Here is a 24618-nt window from a genome sequence, read left to right as displayed (position 1 = left end):
GATGTGAAGCTACAGCTTATCAGGCAAGAAACGAAGAAAGATGCAACTTTGCTAAGGGTGATGCACCATCTATAGCACGGTTGGCCAAAAGGGCGATGTCCACAATATCGTAGTATTCAAACTGAATTAACAGTAGTTAATGGGCTATTGTCAAATTGTGATTCCACAAAGTCTACGCTCTGAAATGCTACACAAAATTCATGAGGGACATCTCGGAATCGAGAAATGCAAAAGGAGAACAAGACAGGCAGTTTACTGGCCTGGCATCAACAAAGATATCACTGACATGGTCATAACATGTGAAATCTGTCAGAAGCACCAACCTGCGCAGTGTAAAGAAACACTTCAACAACATGAACTAATCACATCACCACGGACAAAAGTAGGGATCGACCTTTTCCATGCAACTGGTCGTGACTACGTTCTCATCATGGATTACTATTCAAACTATCCGGAGGTTATGAAACTTCCTGATCTTACGTCTTCATCCGTCATCAAGGCATGTAAGGAAATATTTTCGCGACATGGGATTCCACAAACGGTAATGTCCGACAATGGTCCTTCTTTCGCTAGTTGGGAATGAACAGAGTTTTCAAACAGCTACAATTTTTGACATGTGACATCTAGTCCACACTACCCACAATCCAATGGAAAGATAGAAATAGGTGTTCAGACTTCCGGTGACGGCGGGCGGGAGGCGGCCGCACAATGGAGAGCCCCCTCTCGGGAACGGCAATTTCGGGGCTTTAAGCCCGGTCACAGGGTCCGCGGAGGCGGCAGAAGAAGGGAGAAGGCACGGAGGAGGCACTGAGAAGACACAGGAGGGAAAAAAAACCCAAAGAAAAGTGTTGAGGGTGAGCAAAAAAACGGCTGAAAAAAAACCAGCTTGAGGTCCGTCGGGGAGTGGAAAGGTCACCGCGGGGTCACCAGGAAAAATGGAGGCTGGAGCACCAGGGAAGGCCGCACTGCTTACGGCTGAAGAAATAACCAAGGTGATGGCTGTGGAATTTGAAAAGCAGTTGGCGCAGATTGCGAAATGCATGGAGACGGTGAGGAAGGAGATGAGGGAGCTCTTGAGTGTGCTGGTGGAGGAGGCGGTTTCCCCGGTGAGGACGGAGGTGGCGAGCGCAGTGGCAAAGGTGCGAGAGCAAGGGGAGGCGCTGAAAGAAGTGAAGGAGACGTTATTGCAGCACGGTGATCAACTTGCCTCGATGGGGAAAGAGATGCGGAAGGTGATGGATACTAACAAGGATCTGCGAGGAAAAATGGAAGACCTGGAAAATAGATCCAGGAAAACAGAATTGTGGGGCTGCCCGAAGGAGTTGAAGGACCGAAGCCGACTGAGTATTTTGCCGCGATGCTGGCAAAACTACTGGGGGAGGACCCCTCCCGATATGAACTGGATCGGGCTCATCGGTCGTGGAGGCCTGTACCAAAGGCGAGTGAGCCACCAAGGGCAGTGACTCTGTGCTTCCGTAGGTACAGGGTGAAGGAGAAGGTCCTGAGCTGGGCCAAGCAGAAGCGGGTGGTGCAGTGGGCTGGAGCTGGTATACGTGTATACCAGGACTTTACGGTGGAGCTGGCAAGGAGGCGGGCTGCCTTCAACCGGGTGAAGAGGGCACTGTACATTAGCAAGGTGCGGTGCGGCATTGTATATCCAGCGAAGCTGAGGGTGACTCACAAGCTCAGGGACTTTTATTTTGGAACGGCGGAAGCAGCGGAGGAGTTTGCGAAAGCAGGACTGTGGCAGAACTGACAAATTGAGGAATGGCCATGTGCCGATGTAACCTCATGACTGTATTTTCTTCTTTTTTGCATCACTGCGCGCGGGTGTAGAGATTAAAGGAGCCAAGGTGGTATGTATTTGGACAAGGGAAGGGACGGGACTTTCACTCAAAATGAGAGTTCTTTGGGGTGTAGGTGGATAGGCGGGGTTTGTGTGCTAAAAGGGGATCTTTGGGCTTTCCTGGGGCCGGGCAAGTGGGAAAGGGACCCGGGCAGGGGCCTCCACGCTGGCCGGTTTGTGCCGGCCAGTGAACGGGAGTGAGGTGGGGGGAGGGGCTGCGGCCATCGGAGCCTGGCAGAACAGGGTCCGAGTGGTCTAGCCGGGGTGGAAGGTTGGGGAGGAAGGAACCAAGGGTAGGGGGAGGAGTTTTACAAGAGGCAGTGGACGGGAGGAGCTGGAGACCTGGGGTGGGGGGGTGGGGGGTGGGGGGGGGGGGGAGCTGTGTAAGATTAAGGGTGACTACGGGTAATCCCTGATTTATTTTTGTCATTTGTTTATGTAAACATGCGGGTTGGAGTTTGGGGGTTGGTGGGTAGATGGGATTGTTGTTTTTATTATGGGGACTGACATGTCTTGCTGATTATTGTTTATTGTTGATGGATGTAAATGTGGGAGAAAATGTGAAAATGGAGGAGAATAAAAAAAAATTTAAAAAAAGAAATAGGTGTTTACATCATTGAACAACTTATCAGTAAAGCGAATGATTCACAAACTGACATACATTTGGCTTTATTATCGTACAGAGCAACTCCGTTAGTTTCAGGACTATCACCAGCACAAATGCTTTTTAATAGAGAAATCAGAACCACTTTACCAGCAATACAATTTCAAGATCCTGATCAGTTCTCAAAAAAATCATTGAACTGCGTTCAAAACAGAGGTTATACTATGATCAGCACGCAATCAAACTAGACGCACTGACAAAAGATGACACTAGAGATGGGTAAAAAAGTTGTTGAACATAGAACATACAGTGCAGAAGGAGGCCATTCAGCCCATCGAGTCTGCACCGGACCACTTAAGCCCTCACTTCCACCCTATCCCCGCAACCCAATGACCCCTCCTAACCTTTTTGGTCACTAAGGGCAATTTATCATGGCCAATCCACCTAACCTGCACGTCTTTGGACTGTGGGAGGAAACCGGAGCACCTGGAGGACACCCACGCAGACACGGGGAGAACGTGCAGACTCCTCACAGACAGTGACCCAGCGGGGAATCGAACCAGGGACCCTGGCGCTGTGAAGCCACAGTGCTATCCACTTGTGCTACCGTGCTGCCCGTGAAGAGAGAACAAACTCATAGTTAAATTGTTATCATTTCTCAATAAACAGTATGTGCTTTATTTGAAGACTTTGAGTGTTAATGAACATCGAGTACAGGATCATTTTGGAAAGAAGCAAATGAGTAATAAGATATTACACAACGTAATATAACAATACCCATCGATATGTTTACCAGACTGATTCCAGGGATGGCGGGATTGTCATATGAGGAGAGATTGACTAGGTTGGGATTGTCCTCGCTGGAGTTCAGAAGAATGAGGGGGGATCTCATAGAGACTTATAAAATTCTAACAGGACTAGACAGGGTAGATGCAGGGAAGATGTTACCAATGATGGATGTGTCCAGAACCAGGGGTCACAGCCTGAGGATTCAGGGTAAACCATTTCGGACAGAGATGAGGAGACATTTCTTCCCCCAAAGAGTGGTGAGCCTGTGGAATTCATTACCACAGGAAGTAGTTGATGCTAAAACTTTGAATATATTCAACAGGCGGCTGGATATAGCACTTGGGGAGAATGGGATCAAAGGCTATGGGGAGAAAGCAGGATTAGGCAATTGAGTTGGATGATCAGCCATGATCGTGATGAATGGCGGAGCAGGCTCGAAGGGCCAAAAGGCCTCCTCCTGCTCCTATCTTCTATGTATCTGTGTATCTATGATTCTTTTCAGTAGCGGGGTGGGACCACATCTGAGAAATAGTTTCCCACATCTCATCGCCCTGTCAGAGCTGTCACACGTGCAGCAGAAGTCATCAGACTTTGCAGACGGCACATCCTCAGAAAAGTTGAAAAGTTCCCATTGCAGCTTTCTGGGCTGATAAAAGCCAGACAGTGAAGCCTGTTATCTTTGCCCAGGAATGTGTCTGGCATAGGTTTTCAAACAAGACGTTGCTAATTCTGATTAAACGTTGGGAGGAGAGTGGGGGGCGGTGGTGACTTCATGACGCATACGTAAGCTGTCTGAAGGGCAGGACATCCTAGTAAGCAATCAGCCACAAAATGTCCCCATGGGCCTCTGAAGGAAATAAGAGGGATTATCTTGAATATCTGGCCCTTGCCAATGGACAACTGAATCAAGTGATTTGACACAAGTCCAGAAATAAATTGGGCTGAATTCTCCACCGTCGGTATGCTCCTTTTTTCGGCAGCCTGGGGGTTTCCCGATGGCGTGGGGCTGCCCCACAATGGGAAACCGCATTGACCAGCCGGCGAAATGGAGAATCCCGATGGCGTGCCACACCAGAAATCTGGCGCAGTGGGGAGGAGAAACCCACCCATTGTATCTAAACTGACTCCTAATTAGGAAATATAATTTTGGATGTAAAAGAGTTTCTCAAGGTGGACAAGTGCTGTCTCCGGCCTGACACTATGGTTAGCTCAAGAAAACTGGAAACAGAGGAGACTGCAAACTTCATCTGCAGAGATCAGCTTCATCTGTCCAGCTGTCTGATCTGGGACCAGTGAACCGTTCTCACCTGTTACAGGCCGTATGTCTTCTCTTACTATTCAGCTTATACTATATTTGCTGTTGCTTCTTAATTAACTGCTTTAAAGTCACCTTCAACCCCCTTTGGGGTAACCTATGACTCCCAGAGTGAGTAAGTCCAGAAACTACTTGAAAGGCAGAGTATCGGAGGATGTACTGTTGGAGGTATTAAAGGACTTGTGTTCAGATCTGAATTTCTGACCAGGAACTGCAATGCAAAATTAAACTGAAAAACCACTGGGACAAGTAAAATAGCTATAAGTTGAATAGTTAACAGTGGTGGTGGGGGATAGGCTTTTAACTTGAAAAGGTTACCGTAAAACTTAAGCAACTGAGACTAACAGTTCAGTGGATTAGTACAGTCTTGATAGCGAGATTCAGAAATTTGGAAGCCATGTTTGAAACTTTCAAGCAGTCAATGATGAAAACAAGAAGAGACCATGGTTAGGGAATGAGCAGGTAACTATAAACTTACAGTGGAAATCTGTAGTTAAGACTGAAATGCACCACCATTAGAGCTGAAGAGTGAAAGGAACAAATTGGTGGAGAAAGGGAAAAGGATAGAAATCCCATGAAAGATTCACTCCACAAATGTTGCGTGTAAAATACACTTAAAAGGAAATGATTAATTTCCTGTAACCAGTCTATTTTTGCAATTTGATAAAAGTTATGAGAAAGCTGCCAATTTAAGGTCACTATCCTCTACCTGAAAAGTTCAATATCATATGGGTTCAACAGAATTCATTTGCAGTCATTTGATATCAACCGCACTCAGAAGCAATATTTTAGCGATCATTTGACATCAATTGCACTCAAAAGCAATCATTTAGCTACCATTTAACATCACAAGTACCATAACTGACATAGATTGCTCCAAACCACAGTTGCATTTGTGACTAGCATCATCCCTTAAAGTATTTGGACACCAAAAACAATCATATAGATAATTTTCCATATTTCTCAATTTTAACAGCTTTAAAGATCATAAAACTGAATTAGCTTTAGAAAAGGCAGACCGTTTTCACGAGGTACTTTTATGTTTTCCTTTATAACCTATACGCCGTGCAGCACAACTCCCCCCCCACACACACACACAATGTTCTCCAGAGAATGTTGATCTAGAATAGGGTATGGTTCCACAGGTGTTGGGACCACAAATTAGCTGTCAGAGCATGGACAGGAAAAGATGCAGCACCAGAGCCAAGCCTAATACTGCACTCACTGGAGGACACTGGATAGTGATCAGGAAGAGGAACAGTGGCCAGTTTCTTCCCCACCCCCCAGTGCAGGGAACACTGAGACCTCCGTAACCCACTCTTCTGCCCTATTTGTGATCAGCTAACTCAGTCTGGGAAGGGGTTTTCCTGGTCTCTGTGGTTAAGTTTCACTATCATGGTAAGCAAGCCACAGGGAGAGAGCTTCTAAACAGATATTCTCAAGATTTACCACTTCCTGGAATAATTATTAAAATATTTCTGAAAAAAGAGACATGTTACGAAACCAGGACAAACTGAAGAACACCAAATTTCAAACAATCACAACAATTTATATTACACGATTCAATTCCAGGCAGGTGTGGGAGGGTTTTAAAAGACCATAAGAAAAAGGAGCAGAATTAGGCCATTTGGCGAATAGAGCCAGTTCTGCCACTCAATCATGGCTGATACGTTTTTCATCCCCATTCTCCTGCCTTCTACCCATAACCCCTGCCCCCTTATTAAAGATGCTCAATGGTTTGGTTCCACAGCCTTGTGTGGCAAAGAGTTCCACAGATTCACCACCCTCTGGCTGAGGAAATTCCTCCTGATCTCAGTTTTAAAGGATCGTCCCTTCAGTCCGAGGCTGTGCCCTCGAGTTCAAGTTTTTCCGAAAAGTGAAAACATCCTCTCCATGGTCCACTCTACCCAGGCCTCTCAATATCCTGTACGTTTCAATGAGATCCCCGCTCATCCTTCTAAACTCCAACGAGTAAAGACCCAGAATCCTCAACTGCTCAATCCAGTCCTATGCCTCTATTTATAAACCCAGGACCAGCATGTTTTTATTACCACTTGCATTTGTGCACATGCTTCACCAGATACCTCTGTTCCTGCATTCACGATAAAATACCTTGTTCCACTGCAATTCGCATACCGCCACAACCGGTTTACAGCAGACAGCATCTCCCTGGCCCTACACTCATCCCTGGAGCATCTCAAAATCAAAGATTCCTACATCAGCCTCCTATTCATTGACTTCAGCTCCACCTTCAACACCATAATCCCAGCCAAGCTCATATCAAACTCCAAAATCTAGGACTTGGCTCCTCTCTCTGCAACTGGATCCTTGACTTCCTGACCCATAGACCACAGTCAGTAAGGATAAACAACCACACCTCCTCCATGATAGTCCTCAGTTCCGCTGCCCGCAAGGCTGTATACTTAGCCCCCTACTATACTCCCCATACACACATGACTGTGTGGAAAAATCTGGCTCCATCTACAAGTTTACTGATGACACAACTGTAATGGGTCGGATCTCAAACAATGATGAGTCAGAGTACAGGAAATAGATGGAGAGCCTAGTGGCATGGTGTAATGACAACAATCTCTTCTCAATGTCAGCAAAACTAAGAAGCTGGTCGTTGACTTCAGGAAGCGAAGTATTGTACACGCTCCTGTCTGCATCAATGGTGCCAAGGTGGAGATGATTGAAAGCTTCAAATTCCTAGGTGTGCACATCACCAACAATCTGTCCTGGTTCACCCACAACGACTCTACGAGCAAAAAAGCACAACTAAAGAAACTAAGAAAATTCAGCATGTCTACATTGACCCTTTCTAATTATTTCAGATGTACCATAGAAAGCATCCTATCTGGCTGCATCACAGCTTGGTATGGCAACTGCTCGTCCCAAGACCATAAGAAAGTAGAGTTGTGAACAGAGCCCAGTCTGTGGTATTATAATAACTGTAAGAACTGCAAGGGTTAATGAAGTGTCTAGAATAGCCACTAGAGGGAGCTACAGTTACAACTGTAGAAGGCAGTGATGCTAAGCCTTGGGGGAGAGTGTGTGCAGGAGTTAGCTAGAAAGAGTCAGAAGTACAGATAGTGTAAGTGAGTGCACATCATAGTTTAAATTGGTAGTGAGATTAGCTGTAGATGAGTGTAGTTTAAATGTTATTAATCAACTGTGTATTCTTTAGGAGTACGTGTCGAATCCAAGTTGGTAATGTTAATAAATTTATAGCTTTGTTTAAGTTCAAGCTATTTTGTGGTCTTTGTGTACACTCCTCCAACCATCCTGAAATAAGCAACGACACACAGTCCATCACGCGAACCGACCTCCCATCCATTGACTCTGTCTACACCTCCCGTTGCCTTGGGAAAGCGGGCAGCATAATCAAAGACATCTCCCACCAGGGTTATTCTCTCTTCCAACCTCTTCCATCGGGCAGGTGATGCAAAATGAAATGAAATGAAATGAAATAAAAATTGCTTGTCACAGGTAGGCTTCAAATGAAGTTACTGTGAAAAGCCCCTAGTCGCCACATTCCGGTGCCTGTTCGGGGAGGCTGGTACGGGAATCGAACCGTGCTGCTAGCCTGCCTTGGTCTGCTTTAAAAGCCAGCGATTTAGCCCAGTGTGCTAAACCAGCCCCAGAAAGTCTCAGAACACGTACCAACAGATTCAAAAACAGCTTCCTCCCTGCTATCAGACACCTGAATGACCCCCTTATGTACTGAACGGATCTCTCCACGCATCTTCTCTACTGAGTAGCACTACACTCCATATGCTTCAACCGATGTCTATGACCGATATTTAACTTGTGTCTTTATCGTATGTCCTATGTTTTTCATGTATAGAACAATCTGCCTGTACACAGAACAATACTTTTCCCTGTACCTTGGTACATAGAACATAAAAATACAGTGCAGAAGGAGGCCATTCAGCCCATCGAGTCCGCACCGACCCACTTAAGCCCTCACTTCCACCCTATCCCCGTAACACAATAACCCCTCCTCACCTTTTTGGTCACTAAGAGCAATTTATCATGGCCAATCCACCTAACCTGCACGTCTTTGGACTGTGGGAGGAAACCGGAGCACCCAGAGGAAACCCACGCAGACACGGGGAGAATGTGCAAACTCCGCACAAACCCTGGCGCTGTGAAGTGCTGTCCACTTATGCTACCGTGCTGCCCTTGTGACAATAAATCAAATCAAATTAAATTATACCTTTTTGTTTATAATGTCTTTCCTCATTATTCCTGCCAAAATGCATGATTTTGCATTTTTCTGCATTATATTTCATCTGTCATTATCCAGCTGTTCCATCAACCTGTCTGCCTCTTGATGTCTGTCACTATCCTTACATGATGTGGAGATGCCGGCGTTGGACTGGGGTGAGCACAGTAAGAAGTTTTACAACACCAGGTTAAAGTCCAATAGGTTTGTTTCGATGTCACAAGATGTTTCTGGAACACACCTCTTCATTCACCTGAGGAAGGAGCAGTGCTCCGAAAGCTAGTGACATCGAAACAAACCTGTTGGACTTTAACCTGGTGTTGTAAAACTTCTTACTATCCTTACAAGTCACAATACCTCCAACTTTGGTGTCATCTGTAAATTGCGATAATTTCGGGAGGGTTTAAACTAATATGGCAGGGGGGTGGGCACGGGAGCAATAGGTCAGAAGGTGAGAGCATTGAGGGAGAACTAGGGAATAGGGACAGTGGGGCTCTGAGGCAGAGCAGACAGGGTGAAGTTGCTGAACACAACGGGTCTGGTGGCCTGAAGTGCATATGTTTTAATGCAAGAAGTATTACGGGTAAGGCAGATGAACTTAGAGCTTGGATTAGTACTTGGAACTATGATGTTATTGCCATTACAGAGACCTGGTTGAGGGAAGGGCAGGATTGGCAGCTAAATGTTCCAGGATTTAGATGTTTCAGGCGGGATAGAGGGGGATGTAAAAGGGGTGGCGGAGTTGCGCTACTGGTTAGGGAGAAGATCACAGCTGTACTGCGGGAGGACACCTCAGAGGGCAGTGAGGCTATATGGGTAGAGATCAGGAATAAGAAGGGTGCAGTCACAATGTTGGGGGTTTACTACAGGCCTCCCAACAGCCAGCGGGAGATAGAGGAGCAGATAGGTAGACAGATTTTGGAAAAGAGTAAAAACAACAGGGTTGTGGTGATTGATGGGAGACTTCAACTTCCCCAATATTGACTGGGACTCACTTAGTGCCAGGGGCTTAGACGGGGCGGAGTTTGTAAGGAGCATCCAGGAGGGCTTCTTAAAACAATATGTGGACAGTCCAACTAGGGAAGGGGCGGTACTGGACCTGGTATTGAGGAATGAGCCCGGCCAGGTGGTAGAAGTTTCAGTAGGGGAGCATTTCGGGAACAGTGACCACAATTCAGTAAGTTTTAAAGTGCTGGTGGACAAGGATAAGAGTGGTCCTAGGATGAATGTGCTAAATTGGGGGCAAGGCTAATTATAACAATATTAGGCGGGAACTGAATAACCTAGATTGGGGGCGGATGTTTGAGGGCAAATCAACATCTGACATGTGGGAGGCTTTCAAATGTCAGTTGAAAGGAATTCAGGACCGGCATGTTCCTGTCAGGAAGAAGGATAAATACGGGAATTTTCGGGAACCTTGGATAACGAGAGATATTGTAGGCCTCGTCAAAAAGAAAAAGGAGGCATTTGTCAGGGCTAAAAGGTTGGGAACAGACGAAGCCTGTGTGGAATATAAGGAAAGTAGGAAGGAACTTAAGCAAGGAGTCAGGAGGGCTAGAAGGGGTCACGAAAAGTCATTGGCAAATAGGGTTAAGGAAAATCCCAAGGCTTTTTACACGTACATAAAAAACAAGAGGGTAGCCAGGGAAAGGGTTGGCCCACTGAAGGATAGGCAAGGGAATCTATGTGTGGAGCCAGAGGAAATGGGCGAGGTACTAAATGAATACTTTGCATCAGTATTCACCAAAGAGAAGAAATTGGTAGATGTTGAGTCTGGAGAAGGGTGTGTAGATAGCCATGGTCACATTGAGATCCAAAAAGACGAGGTGTTGGGTGTCTTAAAAAATATTAAGGTAGTTAAGTCCCCAGGGCCTGATGGGATCTACCCCAGAATACTGAAGGAGGCTGGAGAGGAAATTGCTGAGGCCTTGACAGAAATCTTTGGATCCTCACTGTCTTCAGGTGATGTCCCGGAGGACTGGAGAATAGCCAATGTTGTTCCTCTGTTTAAGAAGGGTAGCAAGGATAATCCAGGGAACTACAGGCCGGTGAGCCTTTCTTCAGTGGTAGGGAAATTACTGGAGAGAATTCTTCGAGACATGATCTACTCCCATTTGGAAGCAAATGGACGTATTAGTGAGAGGCAGCATGGTTTTGTGAAGGGGAGGTCGTGTCTCACTAACTTGATAGAGTTTTTCGAGGAGGTCACAAAGATGATTGATGCAGGCAGGGCAGTGGATGTTGTCTATATGGACTTCAGTAAGGCCTTTGACAAGGTCCCTCATGGTAGACTAGTACAAAAGGTGAAGTCACACGGGATCAGGGGTGAGCTGGCAAGGTGGATATAGAACTGGCTAGGTCATAGAAGGCAGAGAGTAGCAATGGAAGGATGCTTTTCTAATTGGAGGGCTGTGACCAGTGGTGTTCCACAGGGATCAGTGCTGGGACCTTTGCTGTTTGTAGTATATATAAATGATTTGGAGGAAAATGTAACTGGTCTGATTAGTAAGTTTGCAGACGACACAAAGGTTGGTGGAATTGCGGATAGCGATGAGGACTGCCAGAGGATAAAGGAGGATTTAGATTGTTTGGAGACTTGGGCGGAGAGATGGCAGATGGAGTTTAATCCGGACAAAATGTGAGGTAATGCATTTTGGAAGGTCTAATGCAGGTAGGGAATATACAGTGAATGGTAGAACCCTCAAGAGTATTGAAAGTCAAAGAGATCTAGGAGTACATGTCCACAGGTCACTGAAAGGGGCAACACAGGTGGAGAAGGTAGTCAAGCAGGCATACGGCATGCTTGCCTTCATTGGCCGGGGCATTGAGTATAAGAATTGGCAAGTCATGTTGCAGCTGTATAGAATCTTAGTTAGGCCACACTTGGAGTATAGTGTTCAATTCTGGTCGCCACACTACCAGAAGGATGTGGAGGCTTTAGAGAGGGTGCAGAAGAGATTTACCAGAATGTTGCCTGGTATGGAGGGCATTAGCTATGAGGAGCGGTTGAATAAACTCGGTTTGTTCTCACTGGAACGAAGGAGGTTGAGGGGCGACCTGATAGAGGTCTACAAAATTATGAGGGGCATAGACAGAGGCTTTTCCCCGGGGTAGAGGAGTCAATTACTAGGGGGCATAGGTTTAAGGTGAGAGGGGCAAGGTTTAGAGTAGATGTACGAGGCAAGTTTTTTACGCAGAGGGTAGTGGGTGCCTGGAACCCGTTACCGGAGGAGGTGGTGGAAGCAGGGACGATAGTGACATTTAAGGGGCATCTTGACAAATACATGAATAGGATGGGAATAGAGGGATACGGACCCAGGAAGTGTAGAAGATTGTATTTTAGTCGGGCAGCATGGTCGGCACGGGCTTGGAGGGCCGAAGGGCCTGTTCCCGGGCTGTACATTTCTTTGTTCTTTGTATGAGATTCCCTCTTATACTTCTAAATTCCAATGAATATAATCCTAGCCAACTTTGTCTCTCCTCCTATCACAGTCCCACCATCCCAGGAATCAGCCTCGTAAACCTTCGCTGCACTGCCTCCATAGCAAGAACATCCTTCCACAGATAAGGATACCAAAACTACACACAATACTCCAGGTGTGTCCTCACCAATGCCCTATACAATTGCAGTAAAACATCCCTATTGTGAGATTCAAATCCTCTCACTATGAAGGGCAACATACCATTTGCCTTCTTTAGTGCCTGCTGTACCTGTGCACTTACTTTCAGTGACTGATGCACGAGGATACAAAGATCTCGCTGAGTATTGCCTCTCTCAATTGACACCCATTCAAATAATAACCTACCTTTCTATTTTTGCTACATTTATCCACATTATGCTGCAACTGCCATGCATGTGCACATTCACTCAAACTATCCAAATCCCTCTGAAGCATCTCTTCATTCTCCTCACAGTTCACCCCTCCACCCAACTTTGTGTCATCTGCAAATTTGAAGATAATATATTTAGTTCCCTCGTCCAAATCATTAACAAAAAATGTGAACAGTTGGGGTCCCAGCTCAGATCCCTGCGGTATCCCGCTAATCACTGTCTGCCAATCAGAAAAAGACCCGTTTATTCCAACTTTTTGCTTCCTGTCTGCTAACCAGCTTTCTGTCCATCTCAAGACACTGCCCATAATCACAAGCGCCTTAATTTTACATATTAATCTGCTATATGAGACCGTGTTGAAAGCCTTCTGAAAGTCTAAATAAACCACATCCATTGGTTCCCCTTGGTCAACTCTATTTGTTCCATCTTCAAAGAATTAGAGTAGATTTGTCAAGCATGATTTCCTTTTGGTAAATCCTTGCTGATTTTGTCGGATCATACCACTACTTTCCAAATGCTGTGCTGTGAAATCCGAGAGAATGGACTCCAGCAACTTCCCTACGACCAATGTTAGGCTCACTAGTTTACTGTTCCCTGTTTTCACTCTACCTCCCTTTTTGAATAGCGGGGTTATATTAGCTACCCTCCAATCTGTAAGAACCATTCCAGAGTCCAAGAATTTTGGGAAATGATCACTAATGGATCTACCATTTCTAGAGCCACTTGCTGAACTACTCTGGAATGTAGATTATCAGGCCCTGGAGATTTATCTGCCTTCACTCTCATTAATTTCTCCAAGCAATTTCTCTACCAATACTAATATCCTTCAGCTCCTCAAGAAAACTTGTGTGATTCAGAATTTCCGGTACATTATTCATAGCTTCCTTTGTGAAGACAGAAGCAAAGTACGAATTTGGGCTTGATTCAACGAAATGGGAACTAAAGGGCGCGCTAATATAGCCAAATGTTTCCCAGCGCTCGCAGCACCGAGAAACACATGTCTATTCAATGCGACTCGCATGTTATAAGAGGCCTCAGCAGGGAACGCGCAGCCGAGGCTACACATAACCCCATTTTGTACACTGGGGAGCTCTGCTCACCGGAACTCCCACAGTGTAGCAAGAGATCTCCGAGGCCCCTCGAAACGAATGCCAACCATTCCCCTAACCTGCATTATCAGAGGGTCCATGGCGCCAACTCGCATCGCTCAAATACCCATGCAGGGCAACCCAGGCCCAATCTCGCGTGAGCCCAATGATGCACGATCAATCACTACTGAAGCGAGATTGTAGTCCAATTGAAGCCTTTAATGGACAAGTAGTTACCCCAGCAGCTCCAGTACAGAATGACTGCTGTGGGTGAAACACAGACTCTTATGCTCCGCCTGCTGGGCTGAACCAGCAGGCAGGTTCTACTACTCATACTACAGTATAAGGTGCATCCCACCTAGGTACCACGATACCCTTAATATAGCTTACCACATTGGCGGCCGACCGGGCCTGGCATACTGCCACGAGGTGCCCCTTCTTCCTGCAGCCCTTGCAGATTGCGGATCGGGCCGGGCAGCGTTGCCGGGGGTGTTTGTTTTGCCCGCAAAAATAGCATTGGGGCCCCCCCACCGGGGTTTCCTGGCTGCCGCACTGCACAAGCTTGTGGGGAATTTAGGGGTGCTTTGGAATCGGCCGCATGTGGGGTCCCTCCTGTCCATACGGGTACCGCACGGTCGGGAACGTAGGCCTGGGCGTTGCGGGAGGCTACATCTAGGGAGTGCGCAAGTTTCCGTGCCTCTTTAAGCCCAAGCGTATCGTTTTCCAGCAGTCGCTGGTGGATTTTAGAGGACAGCATGCCCGCAACAATAGCATCCCGTATTAAGAGTTCAGTGTGGTCATTGGCTGAGAGTTGTGGGCAGTTACAGTTTCTACCTAACACCAACAATGCGTGGTAAAAATCATCCAGTAATTCCCCTGGGATCTGCTGTCTGGTAGCTAAAAGATGCTGAGCGTATACCTGATTCACAGTGCGGATGTAGTGCTCTTTTAACAAAGTCATTGCGTCCTCGTGACCGTCCGTGTCTTCGATAAGCGTGTAGATTTCTGGGCTCACCCTTGAGTGGGGGACTTGCATTTTCTGTTCCTCCGTGGGGGTAGTCGGGGCCATCCTCATGTACCCGTTGAAACATGCCAGCCAATGTTTAAAAGTTGCTGCTGCATTTGCCGCGTTGGGGTTGATTTGTAGACACTCTGGCTTGATGCGGAGAGCAGCCATTCTTCAATTCTTGTTCATTAAATTGATGCACGATCAATCACTACTGAAGCGAGATTGTAGTCCAATTGAAAGCTTTAATGAACAAGTAGTTACCCCAGCAGCTCCGGTACAGAGTGACTGCTGTGGGTGAAACACAGACTCTTATGCTCCACCTGCTGGGCAGAACCAGCAGGCAGGTTCCACCACTCATACTACAGTATAAGGTACATCCCACCTAGGTACCGCGATACCCCTAATATAGCCCACCACACCCAAAAAATGCCAGCCTGGCACCTTGGCCAAAGACCATTCAGCTTGGGGCCTCCAATCCCCTGGGAGACACCCACGAAATTAGAAAGCAGGGAAAAGAAAGGTGAGCATCAACTATTAAGGTTACGGGCAAGGTAGACGATTTAAAGGCACAAATAGAAGTAAATGGGTATGATCTAATTACTATTACAGAAATGCTACAGGGTGATCATGACTGGAAACATTATTAAAAGGCAGGCAGACACTGTGGCTATAGAAGCCATCATAAAAATGATGTCATCCTTATTTCCAACCATGCTTATGTCTGTGGCTACGTGTCCAACGGCATGAAAGCTAGGCCAGTTTGGACAATCTAAATTAAACAGCAGCCAACAGCTTGAGCAGATAGGCCTGCTGGGAATTAGGACAGGCCAGATTTTAACACAGACACTAGTCAGAGACGAGCAAGGGCAAGCCTAGACTTCTCCTGGAAACTGAGACCGGAGGTGCTCAGCCTTGACCAAATAAGGACATTCTTTTGTGTATTTGCCAGCATTTACCAGGTCCACTGGGACCTCAGTTACCATATATGGAAAGGCTTTTTGCAATCCATTCACCTGAGGATGAACACCTAGGTTGCTCCTGGCGTCAAAGAATCGGCAATCCAATTGCGTGCAGCGACCCCCAAATCCTCTGATAACCTCATTGGCTGGAAACCAGAGAACCATCCAGAAGGGTGCGGAAATGAGAGGGAGGGGTAGAAGAAGAGACCCGGAGTTCAGAAGCAAGATCATCGGCATCAGCAGAGCACAGCAAAGACAGAGTTGTACCCGATAGAGCAGCCTGACCAAGCTCAGCTGTTTCAGAGTTTGATAGGCAGTACAGTATGTTAATAAGTTCTATTAAGGGGGCAGCACGGTGGCACAGTGGTTAGCACTGCTGCCTCACGGCGCCGAGGTCCCTGGTTCAATCCTGGCTCTGGGTCACTGTCCGTGTGGAGTTTGCACATTCTCCCCATGTTTGTGTGGGTTTCGCCCCCTCAACCCAAAGACGTGCAGGTTAGGTGGATTGAACACGCAAAGTTGCCCCTTAATTGGAAAAAATGAATTGGGTATCTAAATTTATTTTTAAAAAGTTCTATTAAGGATTAAGAGTTTTTAAATATAGATTTGATAATAAGATTCTTTAATAAAATCGGGTTGAACCACAAATCCACGTTTGTCCTTGGTTTGTCTCATGAGTAAGAAGAGCACCTGGGTAAACGAGTTTTAATATAAACTGGTCGAAGTGTCTAATGTTATAGACAACATGTGTAAAAGGACAAGCCTAATAGATTTAAGGGTTATGGTGTTTTGGCCGGAAAGTGGAGCTGCGTCCACAAAAGATCAGCCATGATCTCATTGAATGGCGCAGCAGGCTCAATGGGCCAGATCGCCTACTCCTGCTACTCATTCTTATGTTCTTATATTATTTTTGGCATGATTTCTGGGGAGTAGATAATTAGAGACATTTTGTTTAAACTTAAGTAATCAGGCCATGGGATGTGAGTGGGTTAAGGATGATGTAATTAATGGGAGGAGTCGGGGCCTGAAGCAGTCAGGTTTTGAGTCAGTTTAGATTTGGCTGTGAACAGAACAGCAGCTTTTGCAAAATTCTGCAAAGTCAAACAATAGCTTGACACAGGCAAGAGTCTGCAGGCTGTTTCCTAAAGGATCTCTCTCACCCTCTCCAAGCTGTCTTTAGGACGAATTGTTTATCTAGAGGCTGACAAGTATTCCTGTGTTTGCTAACTATATTCAAAAGTCAGTTTTAACCTGCTGTCTGGCTAACCTGATGGAAATGTCCACTTGTCCCCCATCTGCAACAATCACAAGTTCATGCCAGCCATGCTAGATTCCACCTTTAGTAGGTGGAGACATGACGGGAGACACTGACCGTTAGAGACTTGTACACAGAGGACAGGTTAGCGACCTTAGACGAACTGACAGAGAGACTACAGCTACCCAATGGGAATGAACTTGAACACCTACAGGTTAGGAACTTTCTCCGCAAGGAGACAACAACATACTTACGGACCCAGAGATGCACAATATTAAAGGAACTGTTGGACGTGGGTAACTTGGGAGGGGGGAACTGGGGGGACTTGTATGGACAATTATTAGAAAGGGGACAATCCCCACGGGAAAAACGGGAGGAAGAACTAGGGATGGAAATAGGGCGGGATTCTGGAGCAAAGCACTGAACAGGGCCTCATGCAACTGAGCACCTGACAAGGACCCTAATGAGCAGGTTCTTCCAGGAGGTGGAGGATAAATGGGAACGGTGACAGGGAGGCCCGGCCAACCACGCCCCCATGTTCTGCGCATGCCCCAGACTTGTCGGATTCTGCCTTCTTCGAGGCAATGTCCAAGATTGTTGGGGTGAGGTTGGAGCTGTGCCCAAAAATGGCAGTCTTCGGGGTATCGGACGAGCCAGAATTATTTATGGGGAAGGGGGCTGATGCCTTTGCTTCCCACATCGCCAGCCAAAGAATCCTCCTTGACTGGTGACAGCAGCACCACCCACAGCTGCAGGCTGGCTGGCAGACCTGTCGGAATCCTTCCACCTGGAGAAAATCAATTTCGCCATCCGAGGGTCAGAGGATGGCTTCCACAAAACGTGGAGGCCATTTACCTACTTGTTCCAGGATCTCTTTGAAGCCAACAGCCAATAGAGCAAGGGGAGGGGGCACATGGGAGCCAACAAGACAGCAGGGAACAGAGAGGGAAGGGAGGGGGTAGGGGAGGCCTGGGAAAGAGGTGGGGGAAGTTTGAGAATGGCCGGAATGGATAATAGGGGTCCTAGAGCAAGGCCAAAAAGAACAGGACCCCAAAGAAACACCGAAAACAGGGCGGTGGGGAAATCGACAGAGAATGAGAGAAAGGGGAAGGGGGAAGAGCTGCACACCTACTGTAAATTATCTGACCGAATAAAGTATCAAAAAAAAAAAGGGGTTGGAGGGGGGTTGACCGATGCTAACGGAGAGTTCTTGTTTATCGCACCCGATCCACATAAGTATAAAATGCACTTAAGTATAAAAAAGCCTTAAGTATAAAATTTAAAACTTTTTTTAAAAAAGGATTGTGATGTGTCTGTATATCTATAAAGGAGGAGGGAGGAAACTCCCTCATTATTGATAATAAAACTGTAAAAATGTGAATATACTTTGGCAGAACAAACAAACTGAAAAAATCTATTCTCTGCTTCTTTAATATAAATGCTTTGTTTGCTGATATCTAGATATTTATTAAAATTTGTCACGTGATGTAGCTTCTTTTACCTATTACACAGAACGGTTTACGAGCAAATCGGAGCCTCCCCTGCACTCCTCTGTACCGGCAGCAGCAGCCAGCTGCCCAAATCCGAATCACATACTCCAGCCCAAACACAACGATCATGACGAATTCCTAGAAAACAGGATAAATTAAAAAGCATTAATACTGTGTTTTCCTCCACTCTAAATGGTCATGTTTCAGTCCATCCACTCCACACCAGTGAGGTCAACCCTACACATGAGTAATATTCCCATGTAGTTCATCCATTTCCCAATAATGAATTTAGCCTACAAAGACAATCTATGATCTATCCACTCCCAAATTAGGCACTTAATTAGCATAAATAGCCAAGTGGGTGAGCGCACTGCTGAAATTTCCACGACTGCTAATATCCTGTGACAGCAGGAACGTTAGAGACTCTCCTCCCCATGTCTTCCACTGCCATTTTACCATCCCTCCGCTTTCTCACTTGTGCCAACAGGGCTGGTAAAATGCAGCCACTGCCCACCTATGCATGATCAGAGTCTCAGGATCTCTGACTTCCCATGCTCAGACACCTGTCAACTCTTCAGCATTCTAATGCCAAGCATGACTAAAGCAAACAAAAGATGGTGATCCTAAAGCTTAGATATTTTGTCTACATAATCTGAGATCCTTCTTTTAATTCTCACACGGCAGTCTGCCTGTATTTGCATTCTGCTAGATTCCTGCTGAAGTTTACTTTTGACCATTTTATTCCTTTCAAACCTTTGGGTCCAGTAAAACATTTGACCAATGAAGGCCTAAACCACTGATTCCCATCAAGTTGCCACTGAGCTGCTTTGGATGTATTGTCAAATCACTGTTTGTAATGTGGGTGTGTTTTTAATTCAGTGATTCATCTTAGAAATCTGTTCTGCAAAAGTAAGTTGACCCTTACACTGACCACTATTGTGTCGGTGTTGACAGTTACAGGCAATATAACTAGAAACGTACGTTATGACAGCTGTAGCCATTATGAATGCTTGGCTGGGTTTCTTAAACTGATAATGGTTTCAGTTCAATTGGCTGATCCAAGAATAATTGACACTTTTAAGAAGTTGTAATAATAAAATATGTCTTTGTGTGTCATTGTTTGTTTACAAACCTAATAGACACGTATCCTATTGAAATTTGATTTGCATTGGGGGATTTTTTTTCTTTCTGGTTCCAGTGATACTGGGTTTAAATTCAAGAGTTTTATTAGATTGTTACAGGTTTACTTATTTTTCAATGAGTTTAAGATCATTGTCATTGCTATTACATTGCTCCTGAAACTATAGATAGTGCTCTGCTTGGTTGAGATTATGGAGGGTACATGGGGAGGGCATGGAAACGATATGGAGGTGGCATGGGTGATCTGAGGGGGAATGGGGTGGTATTGGGGATGGATGGCGATGAGGTGATTATTAAAAGTGTCAGATGATCAAGACTATTTTTTTCTATCAATTGCCAGTGCACTCATTATTCAAGCTGAATTTTTGCAGTCAATTATGAGCCTTAACTTCCAAGCTCCAGAGTGTTATATTATGGAGGAAGGTGGAGCCCAAGGTTAGCCCAAAGATGCACGAGGAAAATCCCCTTCGGAATTTCTTGAAGACTGTTTGCATGGCAATTATTGCAAGGTAACTATTGCATAGACCCACACTAAGCTCCACGGGACTCACCTCACACCCTCAAACCATCAGGTTCCTCCCCAGCCACCCCATGGGACACCCCCTGCAGCCTCCCCCCCCACTCCATGGGACACCCTACCCATCCTCATGGGGACTCTTCCCACAACCCTGCCACTGGCCTGTATTGATCCCAATCCGGAGGTCTGATCTGACACCTCCTTCACCGCCGAGGCCCGACCTGATCCAAAACCAACCCCGACAGCTCGCCATGATCCCAATTCCTGAGGACTAATCTCTGTTTCCCTTCCCGGGACCTGATTTCCCCCCACATCCCAATGCCCCTCCATGATGCCCAACGCCAACACACCTCAAATACTACTTACTTACCTTTTATACTTACCTTCTCCTTGCCTGTGGAGGACCTTTAAACTTCACTGGACCTTTAAACTTATCTACTTTAGGAAGCTAGTGCTGTAAAAAATAGGCTGTGCCTTCCTTCCCTTCGATAGATCTGCACTCAATGTTAGGCCCCAGGGACCCACTGCACTACTCCAATTTTATCCAACCTGAATCAGAAGGTCAGGGAGACAGGATTTCAGGTAAGAAACTGAGATTGAAGTAGGCGCTATTTGCCACTCCGAGGAAGTTCAGGCCCCTCGTGTTTAATATTACCGGGGAGGCAGTGGCGTAGTGATCACTGGACTAGTAATCCAGAGACCCAGAGTACTGCTCTGGAGTCCCACGTTCAAATCCTGCCACTGCAGATGGTGAAATTTGAATTCAATAAAAATCTGGTGATGATCATGAAACCATTGCCAATAGTTGTAAAAAAACATCTGGTTCACTAATGTCCTTTAGGAAAGGAAATCCTTACCTGGTCTGGTCTATATGTGACTCCAGACCCACAGCAATATGATTTAACTGCTCCTCAAGGGCAATTAGAGATGGGCAATAAATGCTGGCACAGCCTGCGACGCCCACGCCCCATGAACGAATAAAAGAAATGTGACTTTGCTGACTTCTTCTTTGATGTTTCTGCAAATACTTATTCACTCAGCTGTGGCCATCCGAGAGTTGGCGAAGAAACTCCAAATTGAAAAATTTAAAGTGTCAATAATCCAATTTCTACCCCATTCATTTTTCGACCACAATTTCAGCGGTAAATCTCAGGCAGTAAAATGAAGGGTTAAGAATCATTCAGTTCCTCAGCAAATAATTGTCAGCATACCCAAAGCCAGTAATCTTGTAGTCCATGCTAGCAAGGTTAAATTGCCAGCACGTTATGTACATGATGTTGTATTAATAGTGTCAGTGAAATTATTTGTTTCCCTTCTGTTTCTAAACTGTAGTCAGACTCCGATTCAGAGGCACATAAACGTGTGGAAGGAGATTGGGTGTATTTGGTATGAAAAAGAATCCTTGTCTTCAAGGGAATGAGAGGCCAGGGGTGGGAGAAAAACCTGAGAGCACATCATGATAAACAGCTAATTGCACCCACATATCACAAAATTATAACATTCAGACTGACTAAAAAAGTACACCTTATTCCCACTAGTCCCCGAGATGCTCAGAACTGTGGTTGTATTCTAGTGAGTTAGAGGATGGAATTTGTTTCTTCAGATAAGTGTGTGAGGATCTATCAGGAAACAGTGTGAAATGATGCAGAAGTACATTTTTTTACATTCCACTGCATCCCAGCACTCTTAGGTAAACAGATGTATTTACACACTGGAAGCAGGAAGAAATGTATAGTGAATCCTTTGTGTCCTTTCGGCTTTTCTGAAATTGGTGTTCAGTCCAAAATGCCTCAGAGTTTATCTTACCATTTCCATTCTTCCCACCTCCCCTGAAGGAGAAGGGTCTTGTGGGCTACAGCTTCACGGGTGCCAGCTTTCCTCCAATTATCACTGACATGATGTTGGCATATTATTTTGACATACTGGGCATCAAGGGTTATTTTGACTCGAGGATCGCACACAAACACATTCCAACAGGTATCACAAGGTCAGGAGCAAGTCTGCCAGCTCATCATTCAATCCTGAACATAGCAATGCTGAACCCAATCATTGGATACTAACTTTACTCAGTGGAGTTCAGCTAACTCAATACAAACAGGAAATCGAACTTGGGACCTTGATGATCTCTATCAGTGAATCACAAACTATCATGAGCCATCAGAGGGTATATTAAGATAGTGTTAGGTTACTGTTTTGGGTGTGATCCAATGGGTCGAAACATAATCTCGCCATCTTAAGCAATGGTCTTTGCAATATTTCACAGCTGGTGAAGAAATATGAAATTAAAATTCCAGTGATGTATAACACAGTGACAGCAAAGATAGCAAACAGGGGAGAGGAAGAAGAACAAAGAACAATGAAAAGTACAGCACAGGAACAGGCCCTTTGGCCCTCCAAGCCTGCACCGATCATGCTGCCCGTCTAACACTTCTGGGGCCCGTATCCTTCTATTCCCATGCTATTCATGTATTTCTCAAGACATCCCTTGAAGGTATGGAATGAATGTAGGAATTTAAGATAGACTGAGTGAAATTCTCCGGCCTCGTTACATTGCCGCTCAAGTGAAACAAGGCCGGTGAATAGCGGGAGAGGCAGAAAATGAGAACCGCACCAAGTGCCAAACAGTTTGCGATGCAACCGGCCCGCTCCCGTAGCCAAAATTGGGATCTCACCATAGCATGGCGAGGAACCAATTATCACCACTTAATCCCAATTTCCATACAATTAACAGGAGCCACACCTTATCCTACAGCCCCCTGTCATTCAGCGGCCTCCCCAGCAAGTGGTCACACTGGCACCGATTAGTGCTTGTTTTGAAAAAGATGAATCTGGCGGAAGAGCTTCTGTGGGGAGCCAAGGAAGTACTCACAGGCAAAGAGCTCGGGGGCGCTGGGCTTGCTGCCCCAATGCTCGGCGAGGGGTGGGGGGCCATCACCGGGGGTAGAGGACCGTCCGCATGGGGGGGGGGGGGGGGAGGGGGGGGGGGCGCGAAGAGAACAGGCGGGAGGCACTGGTGGGGGTAACCGGGAGAGCAACCACTCGTGACACCACCATGCCAACCCCTGGATCGTGTTTACCCATTCCAGGAGCAACCCTTGTTCCTGCCCGTCTGACACATCGACCACCCATAACCCCATCGACTGCCGAGGCCTCTGGCCATGTGGCTGAAGGCTATTGTGAAGAGGGAATTGGCAATCATAGTTAAATAAGTACTTCACATAACCCAAGTGGATTCACGTGGATGGGCAAACCATATAGCATGTGGGAGTCATTGCCTAGCATCCCAATCAAACTGTGATGACAGGACAAGGTACCTGAACACTGCGGGAGGCGACATCACACATGCAGCAGCCAACATCCGAACACCCAGGGGATGGGACACAGCTCCGGGGACATGATCACGTCCGGAGAGTGGATGCCTGCAACGGGGAGGGAAACAGCACCTGGTCCAGGTTACGAGCGGGTGTCCGGGGTACAGGATCCATGGTCTGGCGAGAGGGGCCCGCTCCGGCTGGGAGTGCATGCTGTTATGGGCCAGAGTTTAAAGAACCCCAAAGTGTATCATGGAGTTCACTTGACCAACAACTTTTAATAGATTGTGGTATGGGGAGCACACGGCCCACTCTACAGGTGTGGTACAGCAGAAATGGAAAAGTCTTTTTTTAAAGCAAAACAATGTTTATTCTATGAACTCAAGTTAACCTTTTTAAAACATACAATGAATATCTTAGCAACCATTAATTCAAATACAACCCCCAAAGACTACAACACTAAGTAATCCATAATGTCCTTTTAACATCCATAAGACTTAAAAAAGAACTTTTAACAGAAGCACATCAAGTTAAAGTCACTACTGAGAGCAGTTATTAGTTTTCAATCACCAAAGGATCGATGTACAGTCTTTAGATTACAGAGAGAGAGACTAATACCACTTCTGGCTGTGACTGCAGCTATCCAGCTCTGAAAACGAAACTAAAACACACCCTGCAGCAAACAGACTAAAACGAAAGTAAAAAGCTGACAGACAGCCCAGCTCCACCCACACTCTGACATCACTGATAAATACCCATTTCTTAAAGGTACATTTCTTAAACACCCATTTCTTAAAGGTACTCTCACATGACAATGCGCAAAGCGTTCCGGGTGGCGGTGGAGGGGAGGAATCAATAGGGAATTGGAGGATCCCAGGGTGGGAGCCAAAGCTGTTTGTCAGGTGGTTGCAGAGGACCACCTCACAGCGAACATCAGGCGGCTGCTGAACATAATAATGACCACCCCCCCCCCCTCCCCTCCCCGGGGAGAGAACACCAGAGGTGTCTCCCTGGACGCAGAAAAGGCCTTCAACAGAGTTGAATGGAAGTTCCACCTCGAGATACTGGAACAGTTTGGGTTAGGAGCGTAGTTTACCACCTGGGCAAGACTCCTGTACAACGCTCCCAAAGCGAGCATCCAAACTAACACCACCAGCTCTGAATATTTCCAGCTACAGAGAGGAACAAGACAGGGCTACCCCCTGTCCCCAGTCTTGTTCGCGCTAGCAAACAAA

General features: G+C 46.1%; 1 protein-coding gene across 2 annotated transcripts in view; it reads right to left on the bottom strand.

Annotated features, from left to right (window-relative positions):
* LOC140418751 (potassium voltage-gated channel subfamily KQT member 4-like) overlaps nt 1–24618 on the bottom strand; it is a 1006403-nt gene that overhangs the window by 433670 nt on the left and 548115 nt on the right. For both annotated transcript variants that reach the window (XM_072502359.1, XM_072502364.1), the window contains exon 3: nt 18427–18553. In XM_072502359.1, coding sequence (XP_072358460.1) covers nt 18427–18553 — 127 coding nt within the window. The remainder of the gene's footprint in view (nt 1–18426; nt 18554–24618) is intronic.

The sequence above is a fragment of the Scyliorhinus torazame genome, chromosome 1 (genome assembly GCF_047496885.1).
Source record: "Scyliorhinus torazame isolate Kashiwa2021f chromosome 1, sScyTor2.1, whole genome shotgun sequence".
Classification (NCBI taxonomy): domain Eukaryota; kingdom Metazoa; phylum Chordata; class Chondrichthyes; order Carcharhiniformes; family Scyliorhinidae; genus Scyliorhinus; species Scyliorhinus torazame.
This window is presented reverse-complemented; position numbering and strand designations above follow the sequence as displayed.